The sequence below is a fragment of the Phaethon aethereus genome, assembly GCF_964289735.1.
Source record: "Phaethon aethereus genome assembly, chromosome: 3".
Classification (NCBI taxonomy): Eukaryota; Metazoa; Chordata; class Aves; order Phaethontiformes; family Phaethontidae; genus Phaethon; species Phaethon aethereus.
This window is the reverse complement of record NC_138576.1, coordinates 40,021,165-40,046,656: the sequence shown is the minus strand read 5'-3', so window position 1 is coordinate 40,046,656 and position 25,492 is coordinate 40,021,165. Positions and strand designations below refer to the sequence as shown.

Below are 25,492 nucleotides of genomic sequence, written 5' to 3'. Positions count from 1 at the left end.
AAAGGACTCTTCCTTTCACTTCTTGTTTCAGAGAGTGTAGGACTTGTATGGAAGGGGGAAGCCAGCTGGCTTCTGTTTCCTGGCTCTGAAGGCTGCTGTTTCTCATTATGTAGAGGTCGAATATAGATACAAGCTTTAACATATCACTGCATCATTTCTTTAACAACCCTGAGTTTTAAAACTGAACGTTTGCAAATGGAGACTTGGTTTTGGATCTTGCTGCATGATTCTGGAATCCAAAGTACAGTTTTTGTCCCTGTAGCTCTTAATCTAAGTTTTATAGCTTCATCTAAACCTATTTATAGGAGAATGTACATTCTGCTAAGGGGCAACAAGCCAGAAGAAGTCAGCATATCTAGTGTTCCAGTGTTTTGAAAACATATAAATTTTATCATGAGCGATGTTTTGTTACTGGCATCTGAAACAGAACGCTATTTTCATATGTGAACCTTGCCTGTGACTTTCTGATCTGATCTTGCATTCTGAGCCATTTGGAGTCTTTCTAGTTTTGCTAAGCTTGATTTAAATTTAAAATTGCTCTGTTTTTTGTGAATGACAAGAGTACTAACAGGCAAAGTTTGTTATGTTTGGAATAGGTGAGTTTAAAGAACTTCCTCTTGTTTATCAGGAAGCTGGGAATTGCTTAGGCAGTAGTATGCGAAACCACCTTTCAAAACTCGCCTCCATAGCGTGCTTCGCAGTTTGACACATCTGGGTATTCCAGTCGAGAGATCTGGCTCTGCGTGAAGATTTGCTGCCTGGATGTGAGCCTGCGTGATGGATTCCAACTCCCGCTCATCAACAGCTTGATAGGAAACTTCCACTGCCAGTGGCAAACACATCTTCCAGAGACATTGGTGACTTTGAACTGTTAGGTAGCAATGTACTCCTGTCAGGTTTTTTTAAACGTTAGTAGCCCTAACTGCATCTTGCACCTCTCAGGTGGATGGATGTTCCATTGAGTTTAACAGAATTCTTTTGTGATGTCAAGAAATCTGCAGTATATGAAAGGCAGCAGGCTCATGTTGAAGAGTAGAGTCTACTGGTAGTTGGTGTTAGTTTTTTCAAGATTTTGGAGACTTAAACTCACCTGTCTGTACAGCAGAAGTGAAGGATTCTTGTTTAACTGGTGTAGTACAGGGGAATGTACATAAATGAATTACACGTTTGATTTTTTTTTTTAGCAAGGAAAGAGTAAAGCTCCATCTCATCATGAAGGATATCAGTCAGTTTGTAAAAACAAAACCAAAAAAATCCCAAAGAAACCCCCAAAAACAAACACCACCCTATCACCACCCCCCAACTGTTTTAAGACACAGCACTTGCATGTGAGGCAGCCATCTGGTTTTAAGAACACTTACAGTCTTTATTGTGTTATAGATAGATGGTTACAAGACAAAATGGATTTGAAATGGTTGTACCCATGTTATAAAGTACTTGCTGTTTAGTTGCAACTGCTTTGGTATGCCTCTAGGAGGTCATACTGTTGCACTGACTGGACGGGTTTGCGTTGCACTTGGTTTCTTTTTCCTACAGATATGTTCATGTTTTCAACAGGACTGTCTGCACAGTTGTGGGCATTTCATTCTCAGTGAAGAATTTGAACTCATGCTAAGCTTCTGGCGGCTTATCAGCTCGACAGAGTGCATGGGCTCTGGCCTTGTTTGGTTATTTTTCAGGCTGACCCTACTGAAGGTTGCATTGTCCCACGACCTCCACTGAAAAAATAGCTGGACTTGTAGAAGACTCTGGCTGAGATAGTAGGAAAAACACAGACCATTAGATGTGTCAGCTGCTGAGCCTGCCTACTCAACCGACCTGTTTCTAGCATGCAGGCTGTAGCTAATTAACATGTCACTGAAGTTGCTTGCATGTTGCTTCATCCCCACCCCATTTTCTTTATGTATTCCCAATGTGTGACAGCTAAGCAGTGCAGCTGAAACATCAGGCTGCTTCCAATATATTTTCAGTTTTATTCAGACCTGTAGTGGATTACAAGTTGCTGTTCTGGGCAGAATTGATAGGCTAGTGACAGTTTCACTTCTATAAGTTTATTAAAAATGGTTTTCTGAGGAACGTAGATCATTTTTGGGGTGGATAGCACTAACCAGGGTTCATTCTTCTCAGAATAAAAATGACAGCAGCATGGCAACTGAAATAGCTCATGTACCATGCCTCAGTTGATTGCCACTTTCTGCCAGATGTGGCTGGAGTGTAAGATCAGCCCAACATGTAAAGGCGGATTAGAAAATGCTCTAGGGCAGCGTTTACAGTAAATGACCCCATGCTGCTGTGGAAAACATGAAATCCTTGCTTTTCTAGTGTAGCTGTGCGGTTCCTGATAGAAGCTGCAGTTAATCCTGTTACTGATACTCTAGTAAACAACCAAGTGATAAGAGTTACAAATTGATATAACCAACAGGTAATGTTAGGGGTTGTTCACCCTCATGGAAGGATAATCACAGGCCACAGCTGGAATCCTGATAGCCAGTTACAGTAGTCAATTAACTAGACCTTACTGGCTTTTCTCCTAAGCAATAATCTTGCAACAATATAACCCCTTTAAACTTGTGCTCTTGTATGCAGCGAGACCTAGGGGCTGTGGCTTTAGTGCTTGCATGGATGGAGAGAACAATTCTACCCCTTAGAGGAAATTGGATAAGTGCTTTGAAGGCTTGGCAGAAGATTGGCTGGTGGCCGCAGTTTCATATTTCTTCTCTAAATTAATGTGTATTTTGGTCACGGCTTCCAGGTTTGAACTGCTGAAGGAAATGGCTTGTAGAATGAGGTCTGAGATTTGCCATGGGGCATAAAAGTTCCTTTTTATGCAAAAAGTTGTTGGTCAAATGCTACTTGTAATGTTAGTAGGGTTTTTTCCATGTCCCTGCCTGCCCTAGAATTTGGCATCTAAGATGCCGTATTACAATAGGATTTGCATTTAGGAATAGCATTTCTCCAAGACAATTTTTTTTAACCTTGTGACCATTGGTTGGTGCCCACCAAATGCAAATGGCATTTTCTATATCTTAAACTATTGAGAGCTATGCAAAAAAGGTAGTACAATAGTGATTTGTGGCTCAGCTGCTATTTGCAGAAAATGAATAAAATGGAGAAGTGGCACATCTAGCTTCAGAATTACTGGCTGCTTCATATTGACTTAAGCAGAACTGCTCAGTTCTTGTCTCTGAGCAGAAAAATACACATATCTGAGCTATTTGTGGAGGAGGACTTAGGTGGAGTGAGAGTCTGGAATGGCGCCTCTGGGTGAGAAGAAAGGAACATTAGAGCAGTGATTTCTCCTCTTTCTCCTGCTTTGCTGAACTTGTATTCTTGCCTGAGACAAATTCTTTAGTATTCAAAGTGAATGAATTCTGTACAAATGAGACCCAAGACTGAGCTTCTTACTACTTTGGACAGGGGAAAGACTCCATGTTTAACAGTTAAGGCTTTTGCTGCGCTGGCTGGGGTCAGGAAGAAACCAGGCAGGATTCTTTGACCATGGGGCCTTTTCCCCTTTGCTTAGTGTTTTGGCTTTATGCGCGCGAGGTTAAAAAGCTGCTTTCCTTACTGCATTTGTACTAGGGAGTTTGTGTAGCCTGTCTTCTGGGTGTCAGCTCTATTGTCGAGATACTTAATTCCTGAGTAAAATTGAAGCTTTCATTCTTCTGAATAGTTGGATCATGGGTGTCAGTAAGGTCTTGGACCTTGTCCATAAATTATATTCATCACTAATTAATTAGCAGTCTTAAAGACCATACTTAAAACCCCAATGACTGCTGCTTAAACTTGAGCTTCTACAGCTGGCCTGAAAGTTGTATTACCCTGATGGAGAAAACTCAAATGTAAACACTAAAGGTAATGCACATTATTCTTCCCCAGAGTCAGTGGAGCTGTAAGTTTTTTGGGAACTTTTATTTTAAGGAAAAAGTATTCATAGTTCATAGAACCTGAAGGAGTTGCTTATGGCAAGAATTTTTTTTAACACATTATGATCACGCTTTTTCCCTGTTATTAATACTTAGGGAAACAGCTGCCTTCGTTGCACCCTTTCAGTTCCAGTAGAAGACTACCTGCCAGTTGGCTTTTATTTTCCCCTTCCCAGGAGAGCGGCACCTGAAGCTCTCAGGAGGAAAAGCTGTATTAAGGACAAAAAGGGGACGCAAATCCAACGTAACTTGTTTAAACTGCTAGTGAGCTGGGGTGGTTTTTGCGCCTGACTTAAAGCCAAATACTTTGCCTTGATATGGTGGGGGAGGAGGGGTGCAGACTGTGTGAAGGTGCATTGGAATAAAATCCAGCAATGTATATGGGCAGTAGATTTTTGAGCTTTGTTTTCAAAACAGGTGTTTGATATATGAAGTGGTGCCCTTTTGTATTTAAAAAGGAGTAGTGTGGTAAGATGACTCTAAGGCTTATTAAACTTTCAGTTTGAGAAATTGGAGGAGGCTCCAAGAGAAATTTGCTGGTACTCAGTCATCTGCCCTGTCTCTAGCAAAGTTTTCATGTGATTGATAGGGAAGAAGAGACTCTCTCTCTCTTTTGCGAAATGGGTAGTACGACTATGCCTACGAGTAGACAGAGAGGAAGACATTGTAAAATGTTGTCTTGGTGTAGGATGCGGTTGTGTGGTTCGAAGTCTGACTGCCATGACCTCTCAAACTTCAGGATCTGCAGCAAGTATTTGTCCTTGCAAGAGTCTGAGATATGTTTGGGAAGAAGCAGGTCTGTGAAGTAAGGCTGGAGAGAGGAGGTAGCAGTCCCCCTAGTTGTTTGTAGTCATAAGCACTATAGTTCAATTACTGGGCGAGTCTTTATAGTATCCGGAGAGCATGTGCTCTGTGGAAGATTATGTTTATTAATTGATTGATTGTTGAATTTGCATAGGCATGAAAGTGCATCAGCAATATCTGGAAGATGCTGGACTTTGATGAAGGGTAGGCTTGCTGGGATCAAAGTGAGATGTAGTAACTCCTGAGGTAGACTTTTGGGGAGGAATGAATTGCTGTTCTGCTTGGGAAGATTATTACAAGCCAAATTATGATGCATGTTTGTGGAGATGGGGCAAGCTGGGGGTGAAAAGAGGAGATGAATAAATTCCAATTTCCAATTTCAATAAATTTATCCCACAGATAAATTCCCTACTCTTGTTTGTGGAATTGCTTGATAGTCAAAGACAAAAACATTACAATCATCTAATGTTCTCATGAGCAATTATCATAGAAGCAGAAACAGATAACTTTGTTCTGCTTTCCAGTACTGTTTTGTGGTCAGCCTTCTGTAGACCTGGAAGTTCACAATGGTGTAGTAGCTTCCTGATACAGTTCTGTCTTGCAAGGGAGGACTTGTGCTGTTACTTGGCTATTTAACTTTTTTGGTTAAGGCTTTTAAGCTCTTACTTTAAGCCACTTCTTTCTGTTCTTGACTAGTCTGGATTTGGAACGATCCTGCATTTCCTTTTCTGTAGGTTCAGGACGTTATTTAAATACTTACAAACCAGAAAAATAACTTGTGAAGATTACTGTAGCATTCAGCGTAATAGTAAGGAAGGTCTGTAAGGGGGTTACTCTGAGATATTTGGCAAAGTGTAGGAACTGAATGTATGACATAGCTCAGATGCTGAGGCAGCTCGCCTGTTAACTCAACCTGGAATGACAGCTGCTCTTAGGCTGGCATCAGTGTCCCTCTGAACAGAGAGGTCTTGTACTCTGCTGCTGTTTCTCTACATACTGAAATGTAAATTGTGAATAATTAACTTTGAACTGGGGAATCCCAGGTCTGTCTATTACAGTAAAAAAAACCCCAGCAAAACAAAACTAGAAAAACAACTCTGCCCCAATCCAGAATACAATCTGAAAAGGTAAAGGAATAACTTAGAATCTTTAAAGTGTTGTAGAATCTCTCTTGTTAAAAAAAAAAAAAAATCTCAAAATCAGAAAGTAGTTTTCAAGTAGTAGCTTCAAGTAGTCTGAAAGTCTGAAGACAGTGAAACCTTCTTGCTGTTCTCTTTTTTTTTAACCTTATGAGCTTAACAAACAAACACCAAAATTAGTTAGATCTTTTAATGGTCTCTTTAAAAGCTCACAAAGAGTTAAGGTGTCTTAACTTAACTTTGGTCTTCCTCATTGAACCCTCTACCAATCTTCCTCAGTTTGGCAGGTTTGTCGTACTATTAACGAAGGTGTTAATCATACTCTAGCCTTGCTTCTCTTCCCTGAATAAGTTGCAGGTGTCTTAAGGCTGAGGCAAAGAATTGTCTAGTCAAAGAGTTTATAAGCTGGTGGTTAGATTTAAGTTATGGTGTCCAAGAGTTGATCAGCCATTTATTCCTTCAATGTGTATAGGTTTTGCATCTGAAAACTTAACTAGAAAAAGTATACATTTAATTTAGACTCGAATATAATTTAAACAAGGATCTCTAGACTGAAGGAGTGTTCAAAATAGCAGCTAGCAAGATGCAAAGAGGGGAAATAGGAGAAATCATGGATTGTGATTTGGCAATTATAATTTAGTCCCACAGTAAAGCAGATTCACATGAAGGGCATAGGTCGTTTTTCTCCAACTTATCCACTTGTGTGAAAGTTGTTATGAAAGCACTGGCTGCTATTGCCGTACCACTCCTGGTTTCTTACTCTGCTTGGAATTTGTATTTGAGCTCAGTTCTTGGGTTTGGGGATTAGCTGTTAGTGTGTGTGACATGGATGCCTGCAGTAGCAGAAACTTCATCAGGAAGGTACCTTTAATCCTTGTTTTACTACTTCTGTGTACCCCAAACATAATCACCTTTGTAAGCGTTGTTCATATGGCTTCTGATGGGCTGTGCTTCACCTGATATTTCTGAACATGATCTAGTTCATGTTAACAAGTCCACCTGTGACTTGCTTGGAAGACCTTGAACTTGATGTCTCTTTTGAAAACTAAGTTTCTGTCCCATCAGTAAATACCTGAATCGTTTGAAAATGTAGTTTCTAGATTTTCTTTTTTCTTGTGTTTCCTTTTTCCTTGTACCTATTCTTCCCTACCACACTGAAGGCAAATTAATTTTGCCAAGTCTTATTTTAAAATTCAGCTTAGCCACCAAACTCTGCTGCTCAGAGTTCATTAAAGTTAGCTATGCTTCTGAGTTGCTTCAGATGCTGACGATTGCTGGTTAAGCTGAGATGCTATGGTATGGGGGAAAGAAACCCAGGAAGCTTGAATTCTTTAACTTTGTGGTGTGACTTAATGGGAAACAGCTCTGCAAGAATTAACCCCCATCTCTCTTCTCATCTCCCCCCCATGATGAGTAAAATCTTCATGCGTGGTTTAATTCTTTTCTGTGCACTGAAAGTAGTAGGCTTAAATTTAATCATACCTCCCTACTCAGCACACTATAATTACTCGTGTCCTAAAACATTCAGAGCTGCAGACTGAGATGCCGTACCCTCCAGCAGTTTGGGGAGGAGGCAGGAATGGCTGGGTGACTTCAGGAGAGCTGCAGTAGCGTATAGGAGTACTGCCTTGTCGCCTCTGCCAGCATTGCTGTGGGTGGATTCCTCTGAGGTTTCATTATCTAACATCCACCGATGGAATACATAATTTATAGCATCCCTCTTCCATAGTGAGCTGCGTACTGAAACTTAGGACTGAAAGCTTGCAAATTTGATGCGTATTTCCTTATACTAAGGATAAACGCTGTCATCTGCAGTAAAACCTCTGAACGGGGTGAACGGTGAGCAAGCCACTTGTGACTTGCTTCTAAACCTTTACACACTACTGTCTTCTATAATGCATTAATCAGCAGTACAGCATAAAAGATTATTGGCCTGTATGTACAACAAGATCAAGGAGAATTGTTGGGGCTCTGTGAGCTTGAACTGCTGTCATTCAATAGCATGGCTTTACTTCTGTAATACTTTGTCTGCAGAACTGCCTCCTTCAAGGGTAGTGTTACTGAGGATATAGAAGTTAACTTTACATTTCAGAAGGTATTCTGCAAAAAACCGAAACAAAACCAAAACAAAAAGCACCACGATGACAAACATTAAGATCAAACTTGGCAAACAGATCACATAATTTTGTTTTCTGTCTCATTACAGAAAATCATTCCACTGACCTGAAACTGAAGACTATACAAAATTATGCCCATACAAAAAACAATTTTACACACGAGCACTGCAGTTTTCTCAGGCTTCTGACTCAGCTATGGATTTCTTGTATCTTAAATGAGTCTGTTTAATAGAAGTAAACCCCCCCACGAAAATCACTTGCCACAAATTTAAAAAGAATAAATAAATTACTAAGCTTCTGAATGCTTCCAGTGCATGTCTGAACACACCAGGTGGTTCTCAACAGCTGATGCAACTCATCGGTCTGTTCAGACAGACCTGTCCTCTGGACTTTTCCTGCCCTGCAGAGGCAGAATCAGTAGTTACACAGCAGTCCGAACCATGACTTTCTGCTCCCAGCAGCATTAACATCCTCTATTATATGGGGTTGTGTTGGTGGGGGGAAAGCAAGTCTATGGAGTGTTTACAGCAGACTTGCATAGTTTAGGTGTGCAAGGATCAGTCACAGAATAGCCTGTCTGCTTCTAGGGTAGATTAGCTGTCATCACTGAATGACTTGACTAGTTGGATGAACATTTCTAATCTGGGGGTGGGAAAGAAATAAATGGAAAATCATTAACAGCGATTACTTTCTTCTCGGGGAAAGTAAAAGATTAGTTTTTTCATTACTAATGAATATATAATGCTTAGTCTAGTAGTTAAACTTTTTAATTTTTAACTTTTTCTACTTAGATCTTCAAACTTTAAGCTTAAGCCCTACAGTTAGGTCTGTGTTCTGTGCTCTTTGTGTTGCATGAAGTTGTTTCCTTGAAGTCTTGCTAGGGCTGTGTCTGGCATCACATGGGTTTTGGTCATGCAGTTGCAGTATGCGGTTTCCAACTGTGCCTCAAAAATAGCTTGTCGAAGGTCATTGCTGTCTGCCTAGCAAGAGTCTGTAGGTAATAAGTGATGCAATAAATCAAAGGTCCTATCGGTAAATGTGGAATATAGATGCTCGTGGAAAGTTTGCCCTGCTGTTTATGATTTAAGTACTTCTCTTAACTTCATGCACTGTCCTGTGCAAGTCTACACCTTCCTAATGTACAGAACACAAAGCTGTATTTTATACTCGTTCCTTAAGACAGTCTAATGTCTTATGTCTTCTATGTAAGGTGCAGTTGCTTGCAGAAGACTGTTTTTCTTCACTATAAATGCATGTCTATCATTGCTGCCTTTCTTGCTGTTGAACAGGTCTTAATGCATGCCTGAATGTACTCTTCTGCTGTCTAGGTCTGTAGAGACTCCAGGAGGTGTGCTGTAGAATGGTGATGAAACTCTAATCTCTGAGCTGACTAGAGTATCTGGTTTTGGTGATATCTCTTTTTGCTGACGTGACTGGGTTCAGTGTGCTTGACGTATTACCTGTAGGTGAAGAATTCAGTAACGCTTACTCATCTAACCCAGAGGTAGTGAACTGCCACAATTAGCTTGAAAACCCACAAGCAGTAAAGGCATGTGATGTTGTGCACCCTAACTTTGTCTGGGATGAAGATGGAGAAAGGTTGGGACATAGCTCAGGACAGAATTGCTGGAAAGCTAGTACTGTTGGATGAAAGAGTCAGACCGGTGGTGTTGTCAGCATGTGCTAATATAATCTAAATTTGTTGTGTCTTTTAAAATGTCAAATGTAAGCACTCAACTTGCTGTTTGTCACAACCATGGCCTGCAGCCTGGTGGGCTGAGAGCTTGGCCACGCTGCAAACGTTTTTGTAGCACCTAACACCTTCTTTTTCTCTCTCTTACAGACTTGATCCAAGCAACTAATGAAACAAATGTGAATATTCCTCAGATGGCTGATACACTTTTTGAACGAGCAACAAATAGTAGCTGGGTGGTTGTATTCAAGGCCTTAGTTACCACACATCACCTAATGGTTCATGGCAATGAGGTAAGTGTAACCAGCTTTCTCTTGAGACCACATTGGCACTGAGCAGACTCCCAAGCCAAAAACGTAGTAGTGCAATGGCATCTCTCCTGAAACAGTAAGGACCTGAGAAAAAAGGGCAAGAATGATTCTTGATGAGGAGTGAACTTACCTTTAACAACATGGTTGGAGGCATGCTGATTATCTGTCTTTTCATTTACAAAACTATAACATAAGAACAAGCAGCAGCCTTTTCCAGGATGTTGACAATTTATGTGCTATCTGAAAACAGCTACACAGGATTAAAGACTACCAGGGATGTTTTGACTAGAGTCAAAGTTGATGTTCTGGCACATGTGTACTGCTGCCCAGGTAGCTGCCCTCTCTGCATGAGCATTAAAATCTTCCTAGAGCTGTAGATTCAACTTGATAGCCTTTTGGATTGCTTTTTCCTTGCCCTTGCTTTTATTGACCTGTATAGACTGGTATGTCTGTGTTTTTTTTTTTAAAAAAAAAAAGCAACAAAAACCCCACCACCACCACCAACAAAAAACCCCAAACAAAACCAAAAAAACCCCAAAACAACACACCCCCCCCCCCCAATGTACTTAAAGATCTTTAGTATGACTGTGAAACAATTCCTCCGTGGCCATGTATAAAGTGCAATATTTTCATGCAATGAACTTCTCCAGTGTCAGAGCGTAAATTTTTACTCCTGCCTTGTTTTTCCCGTTCCAAGTTCTGGCCGATATTCTGATTTGCTCTCTGTAACTGTTTCAGTCTGTTAGTCCCTGTACTTGATGTGAGGCCTGCTTGTTATTAAAACAGGCCCTCTGCTTGGCTGAAACTGGGGACTGCTGGATTGAAGTCTGGGACCAGCCTGGATATGCTGCTTTACAAGCAGATAAATCTTGTGCTTCCTCAGATCTCTTTGAGAATTAACTGTCTTTACTGCTCCTTCCACAATCTGGTTTGTATTTGCACAGAATCTATTTTTATGTATACAGTAGGATATTTAGTAGAGATGCAGGCTAAACAAAATTAATCTGAATGGATGAAAGGTTTTGGGGAGGGTATTGCAGGCAAAGACAGAAATCTGGGTTTTCATGTTGTGTGTGCTGGAGCCAGACTGGTAATCTTCCTGCTAGGAGGTACAAAGCCTTCAGATAAAACCTGTGATAAGAAAATAACTTTGTGTTGCAGAGATTTATTCAGTACCTGGCATCTAGAAACACATTGTTCAATCTCAGCAATTTTCTGGACAAAAGTGGATCTCATGGTAAGCCTACTCATGTCTATAATCTTAACAAGATTTCAAGTAAGATACTATTGTTAATTTGCTCCTTCATTCATAAGATGCAAATAATATGAAAATGTGCTACCAAAGCCTTTTTTTAGGTAGTTAATGAACACAAGAGCTCAAGTCAGCTGCTGGACCAGTTCAGAACAATGTTTCTCAGTTCCTGCAAAATTTTTATTCAGGAGGTGAAACCGTGCAACTCCCTTAGAAAGTACTGGTTGAAATCAGGGCCAGGTCAGCTATCTCCTCAACTGTTACGGGAGTTAAGGATGAAATGGATAACTTTCCATTTAGTTTTTTGGGTTTTACTCAGTGTTAAATGGTAATTTGGTTGCTTGGGGACACTGCATTACTTAGGAATTGTCTATACAAATGTTTAATTTGGGGACGCAGGGGGAAGACACCAAAAGAACTAGCTGGTTTTGATTTGAGTTGTGAATTTAGAAGGTCTAGGCAAAAATTAAGGAGTTGTTCTTTTTAAAGCTTGCAATGTCTGCTTTTTCTACTTTGACTCTGGAATTATTAGTGAGTTTTCCTGTTGCCTCACTTAACAGAAAAAGCTTGTTTCGTGGTAGCTCTAGTAGAGAAGAGAGGAAACTTACAATCTGGCAGCTGTCAAGGAACATCTGTAGACTATGCAGAATGCAGGAATGCTGTAATAATGGGCAAGATAGAAGCAATGCCATGTTACTCCATCACTCAAAGGGAGAGCTGTGACACCAAAAAGACTTGAACATCTTTTAGAAATGGTAGCACAGGGCAGGAACAAAGCCAAACAAATACTAAAACTGTGTTTATCTAAGCAAAACATGCTATGCATGTTCAAAGATACTGGTATGTGGTAACAATTCTGTTAAATGCATGCTTTTGTGTTCTTTGCCACTTTCTTTAAACTTAAATTGCCTTTTCATAGATAATACAACAGTGTGTCATAGATGAGGCATCAGAATTGGTAGTATTAAGCCTGAGTTGGTGGAGATACTTAATGTTGAGAGATACTAAGGAAAAATACAGTCAATGACTAAGTCAAGGGGTGTGGATTTTAACAAAGGTAGCAAAAAGGGACTTGTATGGAAGAGGAGGAGTTGCCTTCTGCACGCATTTCCGTAGCTTAGAGGAAGAAACTTTGAAAGAGTTACCTAAGGATGGACTGTAATACTAACTGTTCAGAAGTCTTACGGGCTTGAAGGTCACTGAAGTTTGAGGCTGCTTGTACAGTATCACATGCCTTGAAGATCTCTGGTGTAACAGTTCAAAGAAGGCACTAATCTCTGTGAATGCCATCATAATTTCTTTGTTCTGGTAAACCTAGTCAGGGGAATTTTGAAGGCCAATGTAAGAGTTGGAGGGACTAACATACATGAAGTAGCAGGAGTGGAGGAGTGGAAGTAGATTCTCCTGGAAGTCATGTACCAGTTAAGTATAAACTTGTTAAATCAGCATTTTTTCCCGTTAATAGAGGGGCAACTAATTTCACCATCAAATAATGTTACCATGTAACTCTGTAGGAACCACTAGCAGGCCTCCCCAGGAACAGTGCCACTGGTGCACTGGACGAACCTGTTGGAAGCAGATGATAGTGGTAGATTTTTTTTTTTTTTTGGTACAGCACTACTGCTTTTTCTTCAGAAGCTGGAAGATGTCTTGTGATGCCTGTTCTGTATTGTGTGGTTGTCTAGTGCAACAGACATCACATAACCTTAGGGCCTGTTGACTGTGCATTATCGCTTACTAAAGAACCTCCAAATAAGCATGAAAATTAAATGTAAAATGTGTAACTGTTCTTTGCAGGTTATGACATGTCCACCTTTATAAGGCGTTATAGTAGATACTTGAATGAAAAAGCGTTTTCCTACAGACAAATGGCATTTGACTTTGCAAGAGTGAAGAAAGGGTAAGCAAAGTTTAGATATGTAAACTGATAGGGTTGCTTGACCTATGAAAATTGTTTGTGGCATTATGCTTTATTTTTAATGTCTCAGTGACTTAGTTGTTGTGTTCTTTGTTTAGTCACAATGAAACACCAAAATGTTTGGATTTCTCAAGTATTTGTAATGGGTTAAAAATTGCACAAGGAGGAGAGGAAAGACTGTGGGTAGTAAAGCAAATACTGAATATCATAGTAAGGTGCCTTGCAGAACTGGCAGCTTTTAGTGCTAGGTGTTAAATCTGACTCTTATTAAGTTGTGCTGTAGCAAGACTGTGTTTAGGATCTGGAGAAGAAAATGATCTGAAACTATATTTAGGATGCTTCATTACTCTCCAGACCCTTTGCATAAGAAAGGTGACCGATTACAAGGGAAAACTGAACTGAACACCTGAAGTTCTTAGCAGGCAACACAGCAAACAGTTGTAAACTCACCAGAATACGGTTGTAAACTACTGGTTTTATTTCCCACAAGGACTGTGTTTAAGAAAAAAAAAGTTAACACAGCCCAGAGTAGTATGTTGGTATTTATGAGGACATTTTTTTGGTTTCTGACTCTTCTAACTGGGACTTTAATGGCTCTAGGTTCTCTCTTGAAGCACAAACAACGCAGCAAGTGGCTTAACACCCACTGAAGGTGCAGCTTAATTGACTGCATGCTAAAGATGCTCCTGCTGATCATGAGTTGCACACAAGATTGTTCTGGTGCATTCTGCAGCTTGGGATTCTGAGCTATTAATGCAGACATCACTACCAGGCTTTCCTTTCCTGCCTCTCAAACTGTCATGTAGCTGGTTGCCATTACCACAGTGGGGAGCAAAGTAGTTATCTCTTGAACCTGTCTGGAATACGGATCATTTAAGAAGTTTTTAACATGAAGACTAGTAGCTAGTTGGATTGATACTTCAGGCAGACTTTGATCCAGCAGGCTGCAATAGTGCTAGCATCTTAAGTTTCCTTTGTCACCTAGCACCTTCAAATACTTGATGTTAAATAAACATGAGTTTGAATTGCTGGGAGTCCGATGTCTGCCTTGCTATATGTTCCTGGAAAGGCTTTCGATGTGTGTTATTTCTGGTGCTCAAAACAAGGTGCTGCCTCAGAGTATAGCATAGAATAAGTAAAAATGGTGGTATGCATTCCCTGAGAGGAGATGCTATACCTGTCAGTGGCCAGAATGGAGCAATACATAATGGTGGTTGTGCAGGTTTGTGATATTTGGAGATAAAAATGTGCATGTGTGAAGACTGGTATAAGACTATGGGTGGCAATTAAGGAATGCTACACATCCATGGCTGCTGTGTGGTCCCATTAGAGTAATGGTACAGGACTGACAAGGCAGGTTAGTCAGTGGAAGTGCTATGGAGGAGTAATGGGATTAATTAGTGCCCAGGAATACTGAGGAAAGAAGCTCTAAGCAAAGATTGCCCTGATTTAAATTGTCACTGAATTGGCATGCATATATTGTGGCACTTGATGGGGGAAAAAAAACGACCTGTAGAGGTTTTTTCGTCTTCAGTGACCACAGGCATGTCATTAAAAAGTACTCCTTAGCAATGAGTTATCATTAGTTACTCACAACAAACTTCAATGCACAAAGACTATCAATTCTCTAAGTACTTCTGTGACACTATTTCTTGTCAAGTTATTTATAAACTGTGTCTTCTTTCCATAAAGACATCAATCTCTTGCATTCATCACTCTAGCACAAAACGCTTCCTTGCCTGCTGTCAGGGCGGGTGACTGGATGAAGTATTTTCCATGCCAGTTCTTGTGATGTTGTGGGAAGCAGGAGAATCAGACAGTGCTCCAAATGTTTGAAATGGGTTATAGCAGCTTTAAGCTTAAATTTAGACAACAAATTGGTTTGGGGAGAGGGCGAGGGGATACACCATGGCTTCTAATCTGTATTCTCCCTTGCAGAGCTGATGGTGTAATGAGAACAATGGCTCCTGAAAAGCTACTGAAGAGTATGCCAATATTGCAGGAACAAATTGATGCACTACTTGAATTCGATGTATGTACTGAAGCTGACCCAGCATTAACACTGAGCAGTGACTTATAAATGCTGCATTATAATTAAAACATTTCGCCTTGTAGGTAATGCTTTACTGATCATCCCATTATGTAGGAAAAAAAAATACCCTTTTCAGTATCCCACTGAGGTAGAGTGAAGTGAATAATGGCCCCCTATATGTACAAAATGTGCAAGTTCTACTTTTTTTCTGTAGAGAAGGTAGGGGAACAGCGTGGGAAATGAGGGCTGTTGAGGAATGCTGACTCTGAGCTAGGAGTTTCATTTTCTGAATCCATGAGGGGAAGAATTGGACAAAGCAAGGAGACTGAAAAGTCTCTTTTCTGTCTCTTGGCAACCAACTTCTTTTTGGGGGTAAAGAAAAAGCCATTAAAATATCACATGTACATTGTTTGGCTTCCTCAAAAACCTTCATTTGGTTTTCAGCTGTAAGCTGGTTTGGATAAACTTTAATCTACACTATTCATAGAAATAAATGTATGCAATATATTTATAATACAATAAAGTTATGAATGTTGGTGGGATTATTTGTCTGTCTTAAGGATAAAAATAGGACTCAGTTATTGTAGGGGGTAGTGTAACCTTACAAAGAGGTCTTTGAAGGAATCCGTTCTTCTGTTCTTGGTGCGCAGAAGGACACGCTCCAAATATAAGGCAGGACCCACTACAGCTTTCAGAGGAAAGCCTTAGAAATATGTCTTGCTAATGTGTTTTACTTAAATGGCATAGGAATTGCAATAACAATCTTGGAAGAGGAGGTATTTTTTTAGTAAAACAAAGGTCTGTTATTAAATAAGCACTTCTTTTCTGCCCAAGCTAATGTGAGAACTGGAAGTGTCTTGACATGATTAACCCAACTGTATTACCTAGTAGACTACTGAGGTTTTGTTTAGTTCTGCTGTGAACTGACATCTTTTGTCCACTTTCGTTAAAGCTTTGTTAATAGAGTCTCTGCTTTCCAGCTCTGTGATAGGTGAAGGATTCAAGACTGAGATGTTTACTGTTGATGAGGATACTCCTCTGCTGTAGTGGATTGTTTTGGAGTGGTGAAGGAAACAATTGTTGATCTGCTAACCGAAACCTTTGTTTGATTTCTTTGTGTGAAAGCTTGCATTCAGTGCTTGGTTCTATAACAGCATCAGATACCTGGTGCAAGCTAAAACTTCTGATTGCATTCAGTAAATCTGCTGTAAATAACTGGTATTTTATTTGTAGGTTCATCCAAATGAACTGACAAATGGTGTCATAAATGCTGCATTCATGCTTCTATTTAAAGATCTTATCAAACTTTTTGCTTGCTACAATGATGGAGTTATTAACTTACTAGGTAAGTAACCTGGTGTCTATATCTTACATACTCTGAATAAGTGAGAAACAAGTTTCATATCTCCTTCAGTTTTTCATACTTAATTTTCATTATAACGTAATACATTTTTATTGACTAGTCTATTGTGAAGTGAGAGGAAACTTTAAGCCATAACCTCTTACATTAGTGTTCATCTGAGGCTGGATTGTCATATGCCCTTAAAATTGTACAGAAGTCTACTTAAAGGTACTTAGCATTTCTGTGCTTAAAGAAATGTACAGTGCTGTGTGACTTTCCATAATATGTCCTGCAAGGTTAGAAAAGCAACTTTTGCTATTTGATTGTGTTTTTATGATGCCCAGATTCTTCTGTTATATATGCTATGTGATAGCCTTATATGAAGTAATATACTCCTGAATAACATTTGTGATCTGTCTGGAAGCATGACTGCCAAAGCTGGATCCCCTTCAGAACCCTACTTGCTGGCAGCCTACAGAGTCTATAGGAAGCTGTGAGCACGATCTGAAGCTCAAACAGCTTGGCATGATCACCAGCGTAACATGCCTTAAGCTGTCCCTGCAAAAGGCTTTGTTACAAAGTCTAAAACCAGAAGTTGCCATGAGCTGCAGGAAACATAACTGATGCTGTAGAAAATGAGCTTCAACTATTAAAACTTGTGAATGCTTCAGCTGGTCTGTAAAGACAGCTAAAAACTAAGATTGCTTGGCCAGCGTGGGTGACCTAAAACTCTGGCTGCAACTACAACAGGGAGAAACAGAATGGTTATGGAACAGGCAAAAGGATGTCCCTGAGCTGTAAAGCTCAGACAATTTTTTTGTATCCATGTTGCAATGCTTTCTGATGGTTTCATAAAAGTAAGTCTTGGGTGTTTTGACTGAAACTATGGACATGGGAAGCTTATGGAGCAGAGGCAAATGTGTTGGGCTTAACAACTGGATTGAGATTTTGCCGTCTGCTGCTACTTAAAGTGTAAATTCATATTGAAATATGTAGCAGTTGTGCTTGATAATGGACACGAACCAACTTTAGAGTGCTACTCAAGTGGAAAAAGTACTGTTCTTTGGAGTGAAGACAACTTGGGAGAGGACATATTAATATATGTTTAAGTATCCTTAATTACTTTGAATTTTAACTTTGGTGGCTACTTCACCTGCTTATTTTTTATCTTTAACAAACTGATTTACATCACACACAATGCTATGGCTGGTTGAGGTGCAATTTTCCAGTCTATATAATTCATTAGCAGCTCAGCAAGGCCAACTTTTAAATTCTACTAAGTACTATGAATGCTACTAGATTAGTGTCCACATAGAAAAATGTTAATGGAGTGCAATATTCTTGAAATGTGATTTTCCTGAAAACTAGAGTTGCTGATGAATGCAGACCTAGTATAAGATATCTTAACTGAAATTTGCCAAATTATTTCTCTAGAGAAATTTTTTGAAATGAAAAAGGGGCAATGTAAGGATGCTCTTGAAATCTACAAACGATTTCTTACTCGAATGACCAGAGTATCAGAGTTTCTTAAAGTTGCAGAGGTAAGTGACTTCCAGTCTTCTAGAGTCTGGCACTTAAGTATTTTGTGAATATTTTTTAGCACCTATATAAAATATTAATTGCAGCTGTTAAGCATCTGATTCACTGTGTATAAATGCGAGGCAGTGTAGAAGTTCCTAGATCTGCTTGTTCAGCTCTTGAACTAGTTAAGCCCTGCTTAGGACTTCCACATGTCTCTACTGTGCAGCCAGCCTCAGCTTTCCTGGTAACATAACAGGTGACATGACTTCAACTATATCAATGTTCCTTGGAAATGCTGTAATAAATATGTGCTGCTAGGACAGGATTGAACATTAGAGGAAGATACAGTAACCAGAAATAAAAACATACTGATTTTATAAGTCTGCTCTTTTAAGTCTTTGCAGCCAACTGCAAGTTAACTGGAATGTGAGATTTTCCTGGTTTTGATCCTTGTTATCATCCTCTTATGTGGATAATACAAGTATTACATGGTTAATTAACTCTTTTGCTGGGCTTTCATTTGTGGTAGTTGGCTCCTTGGCACAATATGCACATTTTCCATTTTTCATGCTTCATTATAGTGGACAGCAGTAATGAGCCGAATAAAAAGTTTGTTTCTTTGCTAATTTACTTAACTGTTTTTGAAGGAGCCAGCTAGACTCCCAAACGGCATGTAATGTCTGATGTGAGTGTTGAACTGGAGAGAGCAAAGTACTTTAGACACCAGCTTTGCCTGACACGGATTATAGTGATTATACTTCAGAATTATTAGGTGCAGTGGAGCTTGTTCTTCTTCAAAAGCTAAACCAACAGGCACTTTGAAGAGCTGTAGTGAAGCAACAGGACAACTAATAGAAAATTGCAGGCTCTGATCTCATCTTGCTGTATTGGAAAATGCTAGGAGAGAAGGGAGAAACAACATAGTGACTTGAGCTTTTAGCATTTTAGGTGATGTCTTCTAGGATTTGCTCACTTGCTGAATTTCAGAGAACTTCATTAGGATAGTCGGGTATCAGGGTAGTATGTGTTTGGCACTTCAGCAATGCTGTCCTCTGAGGCAACAGTGTATGACCAGAAAGCCCTGCCTGACTTGCAGTATGGAGTATGAACTTTACCTGGGTGGAATTGAACTTTGCCCCCTGCTTTTTTTTTTTAAATGGATATTTAATTAAAAAAAAAAAAATCAATCAAAAACCCCCAAAAACCAAAGCAAACAAAAAACAAAACTGCTGCAGGTTGTTGAAGGTAGCTATTGGAAAGATGGGCATCTGCACTTGATAACTTCGTAGCTTTTCTCTAAAGATAAAGTGTGTTATAGGTTGAAGAGTGTATAACAGTTCTAGTAAAAATTAGTTTAGTGCCTGCTGCAGCGGAATAATGTACTTACATTTTACTTTTTTATATCCACAGCAAGTTGGAATTGACAAAGGTGATATCCCTGATCTTACACAGGTAAGCTTTTCTTGTAGTCTGTTTGGATCTGTGTAATAAATAAAAGCTCTGTAGTTAGGAGGCACACCAGGAATGTAAATGTTGGTAGGAAGTCATACCACCTAACATTTTAAAGCCCTCCCAACTTGCAAATGAGAACTGCCCAAAGCTATTTTTGAAGACTGACTCACAATGACTTCCAAACTATAGTTGAAGGGTAGACTGTTTTGCTCTTTCCTTGCTAAAGGATGGACTTTTACAGCTTCTAGCTCGAGTTTATTTTTGATGACAGACTGCATAGAGATTGCTGTCTTCATTTTCTCCCTGACACAGTGTTGGTCCAGAGGTGACATTCAGAGCAGCACTGCTGTCTTGGTCTAGGTATAGTGAACTTAAAGTTTAAATGCAGTTGTGATTTGATCGCTGAACTTCTTTGTCAGCATGCATCAAAACTTTTAACATCAAAATTCACTTATGCTGTAGCTGCTTAAATTCTATTGTGCTGGTTCTTTTTTCAACATCACTTGCAAATTGGCCTGGGTGCCTGGCTTTGTTTAATGTGAAAAGGATACTTACTTGTAAGAGATCCATGCTAAAGAGTTCACTCTTGGCAGTTTTGATACCAGTAAAATTGGGACAGAATTGCAGACCAGACTGCTTAACAGTTGTAAATCCTAAGTGTTCATAACCTATGATGAGTAGTTTTTGAAAGCCTCTTGAAAACCTGCTTTAAATGAGCATCAGAATAGTGATTCTCTTAGTTAAAAAAAACAGTTAAAAATTCTGAAAGTGAGACATGATGTGAAGGTGGAGAGTTTTAATCTTTATGGGTTTCAGATGCTACAGGGCTTTGAAATCTTTCAGCAGAGGAAAGCTTAGACTTCTAGCAACGTGTGGAATACCAAACCCAATTATGAAATAGCTGAAATAGTATATTGACCTAACTCTGAACTTCAGGGGCTCTTTTTTTAACAAGGTCCAGTCAGTCGTGAACCAAGTCCTTGAACCAGAAGAACTCACCTTAAGCTCAGTTAATTAAATATGCTTTATAAATTCCTGTAGCACTTCTATCTGCTTTGGCTTGTGTTGTGTCAGCCTGCTGGAAAGGCTGCCTGCTGGGACAGCAAGCCTTGTTCTGCATCACTGGTTGGTGCTGTGCTTGCTCAGCAGCACCTTAGTTACTGCTGCTGGAGGATCCCTTTTACCTCATGAACCAATGCTTGAAAACCTAATAGAATAGTTCCTTTGCAGGGACGATATCTACAACAATCATCTAGTCCAACTGCTTGACCACTCCTGTGGTCTTCTCAAGTAGTCCCTCATAGCTTTATTCTCCCAAAGGCTGCTTGGGACTCACTTTCTAAGGCTAATCTGCAACATGCTGTAGATTGTGTATAAGATCTAGGCAGTGTATTTCAGTGAGAAATAAATCAAAAGTGAATAATAAAACTGAATTTCAGCTAATAAGTAATATATAATTTTATATAATATCAATGGTATACCTAAATTCCTAAGGCAAGCCATGGCAGTAGTCAGTAGTATTCAACAAGAAGTTGGTTGTGTTGACACTTGGTGTGTGTGTACCGATCCTGTAAATCCGAAAAAGTGGTCACAGTACTGAAATACAAGTTGATAGCTGTCATCTTTGGACTTTCCAGTGTAGCTGCAAGGTTGTGGAGGCTGAGGAGCCACCTTGGCAGATAAAGAGCTTGGCTCATTTTTATTTATTAGCAATTCCTAAAGTATGGCAGTTTTGCCCCAGATAGCTAGTGTGGAGCCTATATCTAAGGTTCCACCATGATGCTGACTGATAGATTAGTCTAGTGTTGAAGCAATATCTAGAAGAAATTAAGCAATGTTCAGTGTTGCAAATTGGATACCAGATAATATTTAATTTCCAAGTTGTTGCATCTGGATAGAAATTCTCACAGAATTACCAAGGCTGGAAAAGACCTTTTAAGATCATCAAGTCCAACCATCAACCCAACACCACCATGCCCACTAAACCATGTCCTGAAGTGCCACATCCACACATTTTTTGAGTACTTCCAGTGATGGTGACTCTACCACCTCCCTGCGTAGCCTGTTCCAATGCCTGACCACTCTCTCAGTGAAGAAATGTTTCCTAATATCCAATCTAAACCTCCCCTGGTGCCACTTGAGGCCATTTCCTCTTGTCCTATCACTAGTTACTTGGGAGAAGAGACCAACACCCTTGTCACCACAACCCCCTTTCAGGTAGTTGTAGAGAGCGATAAGGTCTCCCCTCAGCCTCCTCTTCTCCAGACTGAACAACCCCAGTTCCCTCAGCTGCTCCTCATAAGACTTGTGCTTCAGACCCCTCACCAGCTTCGTTGCCCTTCTGTGGACTCGCTCCAGCAGCTCAATGTCCTTCTTGTAGTGATGGGCCCAAAACTGAACACACGATTCAAGGTGCGGCCTCACCAGTGCCGAGTACAGGGGCACAATCACTTCCCTACTCCTGCTGGCCACACTATTTCTGGGTGCTGTTGGCCTTCTTGGCCACCCGGGCACACTGCCGGCTCATGTTCAGCCGGCTGTCAACCAGCACCCCCAGGTCCCTTTCTGCCGGGCAGCTCTCCAGCCACTCCTCCCCAAGCCTGTAGCATTGCATGGGGTTGTTGTGACCCAAGTGCAGGACCCTGCACTTGGCCTTATTAAACCTCATACAGTTGACCTCAGCCCATCGATCCAGCCTGTCCAGATCCCTCTGCAGAGCCCTCCTACCCTCCAGCAGATCAACACTCCCACCCAGCTTGGTGTCACCTGCAAACTTACTGAGGGAGCACTCGATCCCCTCATCCAGGTCATCGATAAAGATATTGAACAAGACCGGCCCCAGAACCGAGCCCTGGGGAACACCACTTATGACTGGCTGCCAACTGGATTTAACTCCATTCACCAAATTTTCCTCTGTGAATTCAGTTTGTTAGATGAGTTTCATATTACCTCGTTGGCTTTTAAGAAACTTGTGAATAATATGTTGGAAAGTTGTTTAAAGTGTGTAGAGGTGTCTGGTAACAGGAAATAATAATGGATTTTTTTTTTATTGAAACATAGCTTTCTGCTTACATGTTTAAGTAGACAAAAATTGTATCTTATATTACAGCTGCTTTGAATATGTAGAAGTCTGCATCTTTGGGGTTTTTTTGCAAATGAGAGCCTTTGCTCATCTTTTTCTTGTTGCTGGAATTCTTGTAAATAAGTCACTTGTATTTAACTGAATTCTGTCTTGTGCTCAAATTAGTTGGAAGTAAATAAATATGCCTATAATATCAGCAGTGGTTAAGACATTTCTGCATTGCATATGTGCATGGGACATTTAAACTCAAGACATAATTTAAGGTTTTTTGTCAGCATTTTAAATTTCTGAATGTGTGAAGTTACCTTATTGCTCAGTTTTAATAACAAAATTAATACACAGATGCTGTAAGTACACTTAGCTGTGCATTAGTACTAGCAGGTACTGAGCATCCTGAAACATCTGATTTAGCCAGTCACGTGGCTTTCAGCATACTGTACGTATGAGCAGTGGATAGTCTGTTTTCAAGCATCACAAACTGACTTTTTGATGCATATATATACCTTGAAATTAAAGACTTTATGAAAAACACCATAGGTATTGCTGTCAGGAATTGTGGTTGATCTGAAAGAGACTGATAAAGAGAATTCCTCGTTTAAAGGCTGTACCATTGATGAACTGGTAACCCTGATGAAATACTTGACTATTATATGCTACTGTATCTCTCAAGGGTTTCCTCCTTGCTTGTTGATCTTGTAGAATTCTGGTTATCTGGATGCTATTTTTACACTGGAGTAGCTAAGCACACTGTCATTTTATTTAGGACTACTTTTCCTATCTCTCATTGTTAACAGCAAGCGCGTGCCTGGGGGTATTGGCTGGCCACAAAAAGGTTGCTTAAAGTCTTTAAGATTAAGAAGGTTTGAAAAAGCTTAGGTTTTTTAGATGTCTAAAATAGTAATTCTTCCCAATTTTGAGTTAGTTGCTGGGTTCAGGAGCCTGTGACTGGCTGTCATATTGAGAAGAAACAGCTACAGGTTTTGTGATGGTGGGAGTCTTGAACCAAAGGTAGCTGCTTTTGGGGGCATTGAAAAGGACCTTTGGTTTGTTTTGTTTAGACTGCAAATATTACCTAACCCTGTGGTCATGAAAGGTATTGGGAAGTCTGACTAAAAGCAAAACTGAAAGGATGACCTTGAACCTATTACTCTTAAAATTAACCCTGTGGATGCCTGTGCTGTTGTCAATGTTTAACACTGTCTCAAAGCATGATGAGCAGCTTATCCTGGATTTAGGCTTCAGGTGCTGTTTAGTAGAGGTAAAAGTTTTCTCTCTGCAAATTTGGGCAAAGTGTTATCTTTCAAAAGCTGTCTTTGCCAGAATACTTCTTGCATGGAAATCCACTATTTTTCACACTTGCATAAATAAAATGACAGCATGAGCATGCACATGGTGGACTTCAGGGAAGTTGGTGTTGGATTTTGAAGTATCATCAGGTCAGTGTATCGTGTTTAGAAGTGTATCTTTCTCTTTGCTTTCAAGGCTCCTAGCAGTCTCATGGAGACCCTTGAGCAACATCTAAACTCCCTGGAAGGAAAAAAACCTGGCAACAAGTAGGTATATATGTTGTACCATGTATAAGGGCACAAGAGTTACAATGTGAGACTAGCTGATGTTTAGGTTTGCCTCCCCCAACTGTCTTTTGTCACTTAGCTGGAAAGTAAGCTGTGTTGAGACTAGGCTTTTCCTTTTCCTTACAAAGTCATCTTAATGGAAGTTTTTTTTTCGTACTGGGGAGTGGGGGGAAAGGACACACCGAACAACTAGACACTTTCCAAAAGGAAGTAAAATTAAGTATAGAAAACTCCTAGAAGGAACTGTTTTTCCCTGCAGCTACGGCTTTTATCATCAAAATCGATTTGTTTTCTCTAATGGCTTTGCATCTTCTTACTAGATACTTGTCATGGCTAAGTCTAGGAAGGATTAAGCTAAACCTGTGTTTTCTCTTTTGCTGTTGCTTTCCTTGCAATTTAGTGAAGGGTAAGTATGTATGTTTATGTATCGCTTGCATGCAGACATGGTTATGTTTTGTTTTGGGTTTTTTTGGCATGGCTTGAACAATTTGAAATAGATACCTTCTTTAAATTGTACCTAAACTGTTGCTTGCTTTTTCTGTATAGTCATTAAGTTATCTTCAGTCATTTCTGTCTTAGCTCCAGGTCTTCTAATCAGTTCTACAGCTCCTAGGACTTACCCAATTCAACCTGTAGGATGGATGCTAGTTCAATACTGGTGCAGTTTTAACTTCAACTCCTCCTTTCATCTCTTAGATCAAAGGAACTCTAAAAATATGTAGCAGTATTTTCATACCTCATAATAATGAAAGTAAACACATGCACTGATGTACACTTTAACTTAAGATTAAGGCTCTGTCGGTTAGTGTTAGTGTGATTTTCTTGCATGTGGGAGGACTTTCAGCTTGGAAACAGTTGGAAAGTCCATACTATTAAATACCACTATTTTAATGTAACTCTGACTTTCTGGAAAAGAACAGTGGACTTTCAAAATTTGCTGACACATCCTCAGAAGATTTATGTTAGATAACTGCTTCTGTAGTGGTCTTATTCTGCTGCTGTTGCACGGTTTTATAATACGGCAACGTCTTGTCCCAATAACTCTTGCCTACTGGCTTCTGTAGGCCCTAACTCAAGACACTTGCATATATCTCTGCCTTCCCTCCATTTAGTAGAGCTTATTTAAAAGGGAGAATAATCCTGTGATACCAATTAGCTAAAAATATTCATTTAGGCTTTGAAGTAACAGTTTGCATTCCTTGTCTACAGTGACACGTGAAAGTTCGAGGAATGGGGAGGGCATGCATTTGTAGAGATCATCAGAAGGATGTCATGCTTAGCTTTTGGTCTTTTTGCATGAGTTTTGATGACTGGAAACATGGTTTCCAA

At 39.9% G+C, this 25,492-nt stretch overlaps 1 protein-coding gene across 24 annotated transcripts in view; it reads left to right on the top strand.

Moving 5' to 3' along the window:
• The window catches only part of SNAP91 (synaptosome associated protein 91), a 69,336-nt gene that overhangs the window by 9,723 nt on the left and 34,121 nt on the right, over positions 1-25,492 (top strand). For 17 of the 24 annotated variants that reach the window (XM_081997605.1, XM_081997606.1, XM_081997602.1 and 14 more), the window contains exons 2-9: positions 9,830-9,972; positions 11,152-11,227; positions 13,040-13,142; positions 15,099-15,192; positions 16,426-16,537; positions 17,969-18,075; positions 19,466-19,507; positions 24,072-24,142. In XM_081997605.1, the coding sequence (XP_081853731.1) occupies positions 9,830-9,972; positions 11,152-11,227; positions 13,040-13,142; positions 15,099-15,192; positions 16,426-16,537; positions 17,969-18,075; positions 19,466-19,507; positions 24,072-24,142 (748 nt within the window). The remainder of the gene's footprint in view (positions 1-9,829; positions 9,973-11,151; positions 11,228-13,039; positions 13,143-15,098; positions 15,193-16,425; positions 16,538-17,968; positions 18,076-19,465; positions 19,508-24,071; positions 24,143-25,492) is intronic. The other 7 variants (XM_081997608.1, XM_081997607.1, XM_081997604.1 and 4 more) reach the window with 1 other exon arrangement.